The sequence below is a fragment of the Lynx canadensis genome, chromosome X (assembly GCF_007474595.2).
Source record: "Lynx canadensis isolate LIC74 chromosome X, mLynCan4.pri.v2, whole genome shotgun sequence".
Taxonomy (NCBI): Eukaryota; Metazoa; Chordata; class Mammalia; order Carnivora; family Felidae; genus Lynx; species Lynx canadensis.
In genome coordinates this window covers 61,557,078-61,570,279 of record NC_044321.2, presented here as the reverse complement: position 1 = coordinate 61,570,279, position 13,202 = coordinate 61,557,078, and the positions used below count along the sequence as shown (strand labels likewise).

At 35.6% G+C, this 13,202-nt stretch overlaps 1 protein-coding gene across 2 annotated transcripts in view; it reads right to left on the bottom strand.

Annotated features, from left to right (window-relative positions):
• The window catches only part of ATP7A (ATPase copper transporting alpha), a 190,261-nt gene that overhangs the window by 67,233 nt on the left and 109,826 nt on the right, over positions 1 to 13,202 (bottom strand). Inside the window, exons 3-5 of one of the 2 annotated variants that reach the window (XM_030304920.1) lie at positions 10,839 to 11,328; positions 9,587 to 10,312; positions 164 to 367 (exon numbers count right to left, since the gene is read on the bottom strand). In XM_030304920.1, the coding sequence (XP_030160780.1) occupies positions 164 to 367; positions 9,587 to 10,312; positions 10,839 to 11,328 (1,420 nt within the window). The remainder of the gene's footprint in view (positions 1 to 163; positions 368 to 9,586; positions 10,313 to 10,838; positions 11,329 to 13,202) is intronic. The other variant, XM_030304921.1, reaches the window with a different exon arrangement.

Here is a 13,202-nt window from a genome sequence, read left to right as displayed (position 1 = left end):
AACTGGCTGTCAGAGAGTCAAGGTTGTCCTGCACATCACTGATATAGAGGACTTCATAAGGCCTTGGCAGGAATCACAAAAATTGTTACTAAACACCTGAAAGATCAAAAAAGGACAGTCTTCAATTCAGCACACAAAATAACAGGCTTCAAAAGTGTCTCACCTTCTTCTCGTCTTAAATTCCGTTCAATGTTTGCTACACAGGAAGCACAAGTCATACCAGTGACCTGTATATAACACTTAGACGAAGGCTTTACTTCCCCATCGTGAATTGGTGTCATTGTTTTAGTATAAAATTCATTAGTTGAGGTCAAAAGCGGCACTTCTGATGAGGTCTGAGCTATTATTACCAATGGCTCATTTGTATCTGGTAGACAGGGAAAGATTCTTTTCATTTAAGATATTCTTTAGTTGCATCCTTGTCATTCATCACAATCCACACCTCCAGGTACTGTCAATCCATTCGTTTAAAACCAGCATGGACTTTACACTTTCTAGGAAGTGACTTCAAATACTGCCCATCCCAGTTCTTTGGATCGGAACTAACTGAATAAACAATACTTTGGTTATACCAAGTTCTTCTAGCTGTTTTCTCTACTGAAAACCCCAGATAAAGAGTAGTTGTTAATGGGCAGCTCTTATTTTTATAATGAATTTTTATCACCATGTTAATGATTTGCATACTACATTAAAGCAATTCATGATACAGTAAGTGGAACAAAAAAGCAATTTACAAAAGAGCATTGCGGTATGATGTCATTTAAAAAGTTTTTGTGTATATGTATATATGAGACTAGGCATAAGAAAATCTGGGAGACTACGTTCCAAAACATTAATGGTGGCTACTTCTGGGGAATGGGGTTAAGGCAGGAACAGAATGACAAACACACACATTTTCTCTACAGACACTTCTGTATTGTTTGAATTTTAAACACTAATATATAGTATATTTTTTTCATTTTTAATTTTGTTAAATATTTATTTATTTTTGAAAGAGAGAAAAAGACACAGAGCACGAGTAGAGGAGGGCAGAGTGAAGAGGGAGACACAGAATCCGTAGCAGTCTCCAGGCTCTGAGCTGTCAACACAGAGCCTGACTTGTAGCTCGAACCCATGAACTGTGAGATCATGACCTGAGTCGAAGTCAGTCCCTTAACCGACTAAGCCACCTAAGCCCCCTTATGGTATTTTTTAAATTAAAATGTCTTTGTGGACAATGGAAGAAAAGACAAGGAGAAAGTCAGCAGTAACCTTCATTTTGTGCAAAGGAATATTTGGAAAATCTCTCCAAAGAATGTTTATGCACTGTGGAACAATGGGAAGCTCCTATCATCCAGAAATTCCCCTGCAGTTTCAGAAAATCTGCTATTCTGTTTTAAGTTTATCCACTGAAGTATTAATCAACTCTAAGAAGGGAAAAGTTATTCTCTCCAGCACACCCGTGCACATGCAAAGAAGCTCAAGATGTTATACTCTCCTGCAGTGATAAAGAGGAAAAGAGGTGATGTGGAAATTTCCAGGTACACCTATCTAACTTGTTATTTATTCCCCTTGGGCAAAAAAACTGGTTCAGGTCTATTTGGCTAACCCACAGAGGAATCCCTGCATAGAAGAGTTGGTTTCCATATGCCAAAGAGGACATCTTTTGCAGAAACTTTAAAAAAAAGCCTAACCATTTTCCTAATAAATAATGATCCATACTTCCCAAATCAGTATAATAATGGCTGTTAAATTTTAATGCACACACAATAACCTGGGGGATTTTCTTAAAATACAGGTGTCTGATTCAGGACATTTAGGATGGGGCCTGAGATTCTGCACTTCCACCACATTCCCAGGTGATGGCACTACAGCCAGTCTGGATATAGTAAAGGACATTGATCACAACTGACTAGATACTTCCAATTCCAAAATTAGTCAACCTCTGGTCTTAAGAAAATCAATTTTGAAAACTATACTCATTCATTCAGATTATGAGAGCATTATTTAGAACTCAGTAAAATTTACCAACTACTACTGTTATCTTAAAGATTTCAAAAAGGAAGCCCATTTGCCCAAAGGAAATAGCTTTGGCTTTGAAAAATAAAACATTACTTCAATCCAGCCAGGAGTTTATTTCATTCTCTCATAATTACTATCAAGACTTCATATTGAACTTAGACACTAAAAAAAAGTTTATACTGCTAGTTACTTTAGGTCTTGTTCCAGAGTAATTCCGTTATTTCAGGTACCAGAGATAACCTATAATAAAATCTGCAATTTTCACACTCTGGAAGGATAGTACTAAATTAAAATAAGTCATGGAGATACTCCCTTTTAGCTACCTTCGCATGACCTCTCAACAAAGATCCATAAAATTGTGCCCTTTATACCCCAGTGAGTGTGGCAAACAAAAGAGCAAAAACTTCGATCTTCCACAGCAGAAGTGCAGCTGTTAAAAAGCCACACTGAATTAAATGGCTACTCTTCTTCAATTAGATTTTCTATAGCCTGTAGCAACTACTTATGCTTAAGTGAATTCAAAAGGAAGGAAGGTTGACTTTCTTGCACTCGAGGCAATAATCAGAAAAGATTCCAAAAATTTCAAGAAAGGGTTTCCAATCTAATCCTTATAACTAGGATCAATGTGTGAATATGAAGAACACATAATCAGAAAATAGATTAAAAAGAATTTAAAACATCATTTCTGCAATGCACTTTCAAATGACTCAGAAAAAGTGTGTGTGTGTGTTTGTGTGTGTGTGTGTGTGTGTGTGAAGAGAGAAAGAGAATAAAACAAATGTAAAATATTGACAACCAGGGAATGTGACAGAAATTGGTAAACAGGAATTTTTTGTATTGCTCTTGTAGCTTTTCTGTAAGTTTGAAATTAAAAATAACAAAGTTAAAAAAAGGAAAAGAATTTGAGGGTTTTTTTTTTTTGCTTTAATTGGTTAATGAAGACTTAACTTCATATTTGTCTTTTTAAGAGAATGATGAGATTGATGGTCATGATAAAAATATACCTCCCATGCAAGGGTGGTTCCATATTTGCAAGTCAACCAATGTGATCCATCACATCAATACAAGAAAGGATAAAAACCATATGATCAATTCAGTAAATGCAGAAAAAGCATTTGACAAAGTACAACATCCATTCATCATAAAAACCCTCAAAAAAGTAGATCTAGAGGAAAAATACCTCAACATAATAAATGCTTTATATGAAAAACCCACAACATCATACCCTATGGTGAAAAACTGAGAGACTTTTTCCCCTAAGATCAGGAACAAGACAACGATGTTTGTTCTCACCACTTTTATTCAAAATAGTACTGGAAGTCCCAGCCACAGCATCAGACAACAGAAAGAAATAAAAGGCATCCAAATTGGCAAGGAAGAAGGAAAACTTTCACTGTTTGCAGAAGACATGATACTATAGAGAAAACCCTACAGTCCACCAAAAAACTACTAGAACTGATAAATGAATTCAGTAAGGTTGTAGGATACGAAATCGATGTACAGAAATCTGTTGCATTTCTATACACCAATAATGAAGCAGCATAAAAACAAATTAAGAAAGCAATTCCATTTACAATTGCATCAAAAATAATAAAATACCTAGGAATAAACTTAACCAAATAGGTAAAACACCTGTACTCTGAAAACTATAAAATATTGATGAAAGAAATAGAAAACAACACAAAGAAATGGAAAAACATTCCATGCCCACGGACTGAAAGAATAATGTTAAAATGTCTATACTACTCAAAGCAATCTTACACATTCAATGCAATCCCTATCAAAATACACACATTTTGTACAAATTAAAAACATTTTTCACAGAACTAGAACAAACAATCCTATAATTTGTATAGAATCACAAAAGACCCTGACGAGTCAAAGCAATCTTGAAAAAGAAAAACAAAACTGGAGGTATCACAATACCATACTTCAAGTTATATTACAAAGATGTAGTAGGAAAAACAGTATGGTACTGGCACAAAAATAGACATACAAATCAACAGAAAAGAACAGAAAGCCCAGAAATAAACCCACAATTGAATGGTCTATCAATCTCTGACAAAGGAAGAAAGAATATGCAATGGAAAAAAGACAGTATCTTCAACAAATGGCATTGGAAAAACTGGACAGCTACACACATAAGAATGAAACTGGACCACTTTCTTATACCATACACAAAAATTAATTCAAAATGGATGAAAGACCTAAATGTGAGACCTGAAACAATAAAAATCCTAGAAGAGAACACAAGTGGTAACTTCGCTGACAATGGACATAGCAACTTTTTTCTAGACATGTCTCCTGAGGCAAGGGAAACCAAATGAACAATAAGTAATTGAGACTACATCAAAATAAAAAGCTTCTGCACAGCGAAGGAAACAATCAACAAAACTAAAAGGCAACCTACAGAATGGGAGAAGAGATTCGCAAATGGCATACATGATAAAGCGTTAGTGTCCAAAATCTATAAAGATTTATCTAACTCAACACCCAAAAAACAAATAATCCAATTACAAAATGGGAAGAAGACATGAACAGACATTTCTCCAAAGACGACACAGAGATGGCCAACAGACAGATGAAAAGATGCTCATCATCACTTACCATCAGGGAAATGAAAATCAAAACTACAATGAGGTATTACCTTACACCTGTCAGAATGGCTAAAATCAACAACACAAGAAACAACAGATGTTGGCAAGGATGTGGAGAAAGGGGAACCCTCTTGCACTGTTGGTGGGAATGCAAACTGGTACAGACACTGTGGAAAACAGTACGGAGGTTCCTCAAAAATTAAAAATAGAATTACCCTATGATCCAGAAATTGCACTACTATGTATTTACCCAGAGGATACAAAAACACTAATTCAAAGGGATACATGCACTCCAATGTTTACAGCAACATTATTTACAATATCTAAATTATGGAAACAGGCCAAGTATCCACTGATTGATGAATGGATAAAGAATGTGTGGTATATATATACAATGGAATTTCAGCCATAAGAAATGAAATCTTGCTATGTGCAATGACATCGATGGAGCAAGAGAGTATAATGATAAGGGAAATAAATTTGTCAGACAAAGACAAATACCATATGATTTCACTCATGTGTGGAATTTAAGAAGCAAAATAAATGAAGAAAGGGACAAAAAAGAGACAAATTAAAAAGAGACTCTTAATTATAAACAGTTGGTTACAGAGAGGGTGTTGGGAGGATGGGTTAAGTAGGTGATGGGGATTAAGGAGTGTACTTGTGATGAGCACCAGGTGAAATATGAATTTCACACCTGAAACTAATATAACGCTATGTTAACTATGCCAGAATTAAAATGTTAAAAAATTAAATTAAAAAAAGAATTCACCAATGAAGAAAGAAAACACCTCGCATTTTTCTCACTGTCTCTTTTAACTTTTACAATCCACCCAGGATTAGAATGACATAAAGACAAAATGTGCCAACCCCTCTCTGTCTGGGAAGAGGTTATAGTGATAGACTGTGAGGCCAGATCAGCACTGACAATGACATTCAGAAAATGGGTAGCCACCATTCTGATGGCATTTTAAACTATGATCTCTAGAAGAAATATAGAATGCAATCATTTGATATCAACCTTTTATCGTAAAAATATGGGTCACCATAGTCACAACTCTATCAGTTCTTTTATGGTGACCCTCATTGTGCCAAGGTTTTTTACCTATTCATGATGGCCTTTAATGTATTTGTTATGACCCCTAACACATGTAAGGCACATATCAAGCTCCTAATAATTATTCGTTGAACAATTAATTCCTGGGACCCTTGAGTTGGTTGAGGTAAAAACCATTGTTAAAAGTTAATGAATATGTTGTATTCATGTATCCTGAGGGCTAGGTAGATGACAGACATAGTACTACTAGAGACTATCAAGTACTCTTGAATTCCACTTACTAGTCTGACCAAAATTTCTCCTATTGCTCGAGTTCATCTTTGAAGCCATGTAAGGTAGTTGGAAAGTTGCTTTTACTCTGCTCACATCGGTTATATAAAAATTCTTTTTTTTGAGAGAGAAAGAGAGAGGGTGCAAGTGAATGAGAGGCAGAGAGAGAGAGAGAGAGAATCCCAGGAGGGGCAGAGAAAGAGGGGGCCGGGGAGAGAGACAGAGAGAGAGGGAGAGAGAGAAAGGGAGAGAGAGAGAGAAACAGGGCTCACTCAAAGCGGGGCTCATGCTCACCCAAAGCAGGGCTTGTGGTCAATCATAGTGGGCTCGAGCTCACCCGAAGTGGGGCTCAAGCTCACCTAAAGTGGGGCTCCAGATCACCCAATGTGGGACTCGAACTCACCTACCATGAGATCATGACCTGAGCCAAAGTCAGATGCTTAACAACTGAGCCACCTAGGCACTCTGCTACATAAAAATTCTTAAATGCCATTTTAAATTGTATCATTTCATATTATATTATCATTGTATTAAATGAAAAATATTAATATAGATTTAATTCAGAGTTTATTTATAGAGGTCCATGCAGCAAATTATTTACACCAGTGCTTCTAAAACTTCAATGCACGTATGAATTACCTGGAGAGCTTATAAAAATCAAAATGTAGATTTTTATTTAATGGGTGTGCAGTGGGTCAGAGAGTCTACAGTTCTATCAAGCTCCCAGAGATGCTGCCGCTACTGCTGCTCTGTGAACCATTTTCAGCTGCAAAAATACAGACCCAAATGAATAGGACAAATGCCATTTTGGGGGTCCAGTCTAAATGTCTGTGAGATCCCTGCTTACAATAATACCAGATGCCAGATTTGACTGTAAAAAATATTTCACTTTTATACTATATGTGGTATGAGTTGATATGATTTGAGTTCCTATATTTAAGAGGCATAGGCATAGAAATAGCACAGTGTAAGTAACTTGTTTGATTGATATTGATGTAAGCCAAACTTACTTATATGATGTCCATAATGCATTATGTATGGCAAAGTATTTTAGTTTAATAGAAACTCTGAAGAATAATTCAACATTATGGGTTAGCAAAATGTTAATCAATTTCAAATACTGTCATTTTGAAAATTTTAAAAATTATAAGCAATGACTGACACAACTAAATTTTGTCAAAACTAATCTTATTCATTTTTTATGGCTACCTGATATGGTTTCACTTTAATATTTCCAATTAAAATTATGCTTCTGGTTTCATAATTATTTCCTTTTGCAATTATGGATTTTCTATACTTTGTTCAAATTTTTAATACTGGAGGCTTTTCAACAGTTCAGTATTCTATATTAATTTTCTAATAAGGAATTATGTATCTCTTTTTTAGAGCAAAATCATTCTGGTCTTTTGAGATTTTCTTTATTAAAGTGAGAATTCTAGGTGGCAATGTAAAATGGGTCAACCACTTTGGAAAAGTATGGCAATTCCTGAAAAAGTTAATCATATTCACCCTATGACCCAGAAATTGCACTCTTAGGTATATACTCAGGAGAAATAAAAACATACATTCAAGTAAAAACTCATACACAAATGTTCATAGCAGCATTATTCTTAAAAGCCAAGGATGGAAATAACTTTCCAAATTTCCACCAACTGTTGAATGGAGAAACAAAATTTTATATACATATATATATATATATATATATATATATATATATATATATTAGCAGTGACTGCTAATGGGTACAGGGTTTCTTCTGCAGGTGATATAAATGTTATAAAATTAGATAGTGGTAACGGCTGCAAAACTCTGAATATACTAAGAACCACTGGATTGTATACTTTTAAAAGGGTGAATTCTGGGACACCTGGGTGGCTTAGTCAGTTAAGTGTCTGACTCTTGATTTTTTGGCTCAGGTCACGATCCTAGGGTCATGGAATCAAGCTGTGCATGGGGCTCCGCACTGAGCACGCAGCCTGCTTGAGACTTTGTCTCTCCCTCTGCTCCTCTCCCCAACTCTCTCTCTAAATTAAAAGAAAAAAAAATTTTTAAGAAAAAAATTTTAAGGGTGAATTTTATGACATACAAACTATATCTTGACATTAAAAAGTGAGAATTCTATAATTTCTACCATTTGTCATGAATATGAAAATCAAGAATAGTTAGTATGTCTCTGGGTCCTCTTCCACTGATATTTATCTACCATAATAATTTGAGCATGTGTTTAATAGAAATTTTTTTTTTAATTTTTTTTTCAACGTTTTTTATTTATTTTTGGGACAGAGCGAGACAGAGCATGAACGGGGGAGGGGCAGAGAGAGACGGAGACACAGAATCAGAAACAGGCTCCAGGCTCCGAGCCATCAGCCCAGAGCCTGACGCGGGGCTCGAACTCACGGACCGCGAGATCGTGACCTGGCTGAAGTCGGACGCTTAACCGACTGCGCCACCCAGGCGCCCCTAATATAAATTTTTATGCTTCTCAGTTTTATTGAGCTTGAAAAACAAATATTGTTACTTGTAATGTAATGATATCCTTCATTCTGATCAGAATTGCAAAAGTTAATAACATGGTCTAGAAATTAGTTATACAACTTTTCTATTTTATTTACAGCAAGAAATTTCATTAGGGCATTTCCAGTTTAATTCAAGGCTAGATTATATTGTAGTTTAAAAGAACAAGTGGGGCACCGGGGTGGTTCAGTCAGTTAAGCTTCCGACTTTGGCTCAGATCATGATCTCACAGTTCGTGGGTTTGAGGTTCACATTAGGCTCTGTGCTGACAGCTCAGAGCTTGGAGCCTGCTTCACATTCTGTGTGTCCCTCTTTCTCTACCCCTCCCCCACTCATGCTGTCTCTCTCCTTCAAACATAAATAAACATTAAAAATAAATAAATAAAAATAAATAAAGCAACAAGTTCACATAGGCAAATTCCATGCACTATTCATTTTTGGTTTCAGTTCAAGGTAAGAGCTGTCAGGAAATAGAAAGACTTTGAGGCAGTTCAAGAGTCAGTTTCATTTGAATGCCTAAATTTAAAACTACAGTTAAAATTCTATTATTTATTTCTACCTTTTTTCTTTTCAAAATAGCATTTGCTTCTCCCATCATACATACATATATCCTTGTCACATAAAACTTAAAACACATAGGAAAGCACAATGAAAAAAATATCACCTTTATCCTACCACTCATATAATAACCACTGTTAAAATTTTAGTTCATGTCCTGCCAGGAATTTTATTCACTCATATACATAAATAATATATACATGGTATAAATCCTTATACATGTGTTTATAATATTTTGATCATGCTGAATATACAGATTTTTAGCTTTTATTTTTTCATTTAACAAAATATCTCAGACACTTTCCTGTGGCATTAAGTATCTTTAATACTCTAATTTTTTATGGCTTCATAGCATTTCAGCATATGGATGTATCATGATATAATGTTTTTAGTTTTTAAATATTGTAGATAATTATTCAAACATCCTTAGGCATTTTTGTATACACTGCTGACTACCTCTATAAGATTTACTTCCAAAAACCAGAACTGCAGTGCCTATTGCTCATTATTTATTATTGATGAAAGCCAAAGAATCCAAATTAGAAGATAAAAAAACATTAAGGGAATCTGAGAAAAAAGTAATAATTACCTGACAAGGCAGCATCAAATCCCATGTCTTCTATTGCTTCTCTCAAGGTCTCTGGAGAAGTTAGTAGAGGATCATACTCAACAGTCCCATTGCCATTTGCAAGAGATACTCGTATGGATTTTACACCTGCCTTTTTTGATATGACACCCTCAATAGACTGCACACAAGAATTACAAGTCATGCCACCAATGTTTATCACAGTTTCTTGAGTCAGAGGATGGCTTACTGTGTTCAAAGGAATCTTTTGAAGAGATGAGCTGGAGGGAGAGTTTGAGGTACTTTCAACTTCACTTGTAATACTAACTTTGTATTTCCCTGGTGAGATGGCCTCTATTGCTTTTCTAAGGGTTTCTGGAGTGACTGAGCTTGCATTGTACTTCACTATGGCAGATCTATTCTCTAAAGAAACTACGATGCTGCTTACATATTGGAGTGTAGATAAAGCACTTTCAATATTTAACACACATGATTTACAATGCATGCCATCTATAATGAAAGTGACTGTTGAATCACTGCTATATGATGGACTCCTTTGCTGTGGTCCTTCTGAGGATTTGACTGGTGTATTCTTTAGACGTTCTATATCAATAGCTCCCAATTTGAGGTACTTGGGCTGTTTTTTGATGAATGCTGGAAAGCCCACGGCTTCAATCTGTTTTTTAATTTCCTCTGCTGTGATAAGATGAGGTTGATAAACAATAGTAGCTTCTTGGTTGTCCAAGGAGACTAGTTAGTGAAAAGAGAAACATTTAATTCAGTTATTCTTAGGCCACTTCAGAGAACATTCTGTAGTTTTCAAATCAATACCACACAAAATTGTTTCTCTGTCTTCACTGTCATTAGCTTTTCTTAAGATAATTCTGTTTTCATAAAATGTTACTGACACAGACTAGAAAAAAGTAAAAAAATATGACTACTTTATCTATGGTCTCCAAGTTTCTGCATGCCTGAACAGAAACAGATTAGAGGTAGAGAGGACCCCAGGCATGTTGAGTTAAAAACACTGAACTCCATGAACTGCCACCCCAGCTACATTTTCTGCTAGTTCAAAACTCATGTAGTTTTTAATTATACATTAGCTTTACCCACATTAATCCTGGGAATATGCACACTGTACCTCAGACTTCAATGAAGCAGTAAGTATTCTAGTCTGTGGATTCAAAACCCATGCTTAAGAGGAAAGCAAAAACTTAAAAGGCCAAAACAGAAAGCTAATCCTTACAAAACAACCAAATACCACCAGATATATTACCTTTAATTCGCTGAACACCTTGCAGCTTCCCAATTTTTCCTTCAATGGTGCTGGTGCATGAATGGCAGGTCATTCCTTCTACTTTCATCTTCAGCATGACTTCACCTACTTGAGCCATACTATAATCTTCACAAGTTCCTGACTTTTTCTCCAGAGTTCCAATATCTAAACTGAGATCCGGAAGCAGCTCTATTATCTGATTGGCATTCAGAATAGAAGGGATTATTGTCACCATTACAGTTCTTTGCTGAGGGGAAATTTTAATGTCTGTCACACCCTTGGTCTTGAGCAACATGCTTTGGATATGGTCCCATGGCAGAGCCAGTGAAGCAGCAACAGTCAGAAACACAGTGTCAGTTAAAACAGGGACAGGGTTAGGATTGTGGAGAACAGCATCAAAGCCCATGTCATCAATAGCTTCCTGGAGGGTCTTTGGAGTCTGTAGTTTAGGGTCATAAATAATAGTTGCATTTTTTTCTTCCAGTGAAACCTTTTGGAAGAGAATTTCAAAAGTCAGTTTAATTCAATTTTATTACCTAGAACTTAAAAAATAGCAATCATCATGCCGCAATCAAGAAGAATGGGACAAATAATTCAACCAAATGGAGTTTCTCTATTAGTTCTCATCTTTACTATTCTCTTTGGAAAGAAACAAAAAAATGTCTCCTGTACTTATAGGAATGATAAACTTGTATGTAGGTGTATGTGACTCAGCTACTGATTAGGCATTTGAAACACACACACGGACAAACACACCCTGGAATTTTACAACAGAGCACAAACAACTCTTTCCTACTATCTCCTTTCACAAATTATTCCAATACTTCACTCTCTATCAATTCAAAGATAATAAAGAAAACAGGATCAGCTGCAGAAAATAAAAGGTGATATGAAGTTTAAATTTTAAGATGTTTGATTAAAATAACTTTGTTCGGAAGAAATGATATAAACATGCTACTGTGTGATTAAAGGCAATGATAGGATTTTGTAGCATATACTCCTATATCCTTCTAAGTCCCTACAGCTTAGTATTACTTTTATTCAAAATAAGAACATCTTTATTGCTTCGCCTGATTCAATGATAAAAATAATGATTGTATTCCTAAAGCTCAGCTACTGTATATAATTTAACTACTACCATGACTGCATGCATATCTGGCTGACATCTTACAAAAATTAATGGTGTAGTCACACACACAAATACATGTGCACACACACACACACACACACACACACACTCACTGGGTTGGGAGTCAGAAGATTTGAGTTCCATTGTCAATTCTCCACTTATTAGTCAACACATTCATTAATTCTACCATCTGAAAAATTGGGAAATATGCCCTATAATCTTCTAGAGTTGTTATAAGAGCAAATAGATAGGAAAGTAGTTCTTTGCAGCAGTGAGTTATATAAAGGTAAACACCGAACAAGTAATATTTGTCAAGCACCTATTATATGTGCCAGGAACTGGGATTCTCAAATACAACGGTGAGCATGACACAGTCACAGGGAGGAATATTAGCATAGAAAATACAGAAAAGAGACATGTATTTATCCCTGGGAATATGGGTCAGAAAAGCCTTCTTAGGGGAGATAAGACCTGAATGTAAACAAACAAACAGAAATTAGCAAGAATGTATGAGGCAGGAATTCCAGACAAATGGATAAAGTAGATAAAGATGATAAACTGGAGAATGAGGCAACTGATTTACTATGGGGTCCACTTTATGCCAATAATGGTAATTCAGCCTATAGGTAATAGAGAGTCACAAAAAAAGTTAACAAGGGAATGACATGATTGTATTAGCATTTTAGAGAAGAATCATTTTGGAGACAGCAGATGTGTGTGGGGTGGAATGGAGTGACACAGGATAGGAGATCAGTTAGGAGACTATTGCAATTGTAATAGTGGTACACAGAAGATCTGAATTAAGGCATGAATACTGAGGGTAAAGAAAAAGGGGCAATTCCAAGATACATTTGGGAGGGCAAGAACTAGTAAGGAGATTACAGAGAGTAAAGGAGATGACTATGAGTTATAGGTTTCTGGCCTGGGCCAGTGGATAGATGGTGTTGCCATTAACAGTTATCAGAGAGAGAAGAAAACTGGAGGACGAGGTTGGAGTGGTGGGAAAAGAAAGATGATAAATTTAGTTTTAGACCCAACTGATTTTGAGAGACGGTAGGGGATTAATGTTCTAAAGGCAGTTAAAATATGAGCATTATTATTTTAGATTCCTGGTGAAAATCTTTGTTCCATAAATAAAAGCAACACCAAAATATAATTAAAAGTAATTAAAAGAAGGAAATCTCACTTTAAACTGTCAACAATAGTTATATAGTTAAATCTTTCTTCCTTTAGCT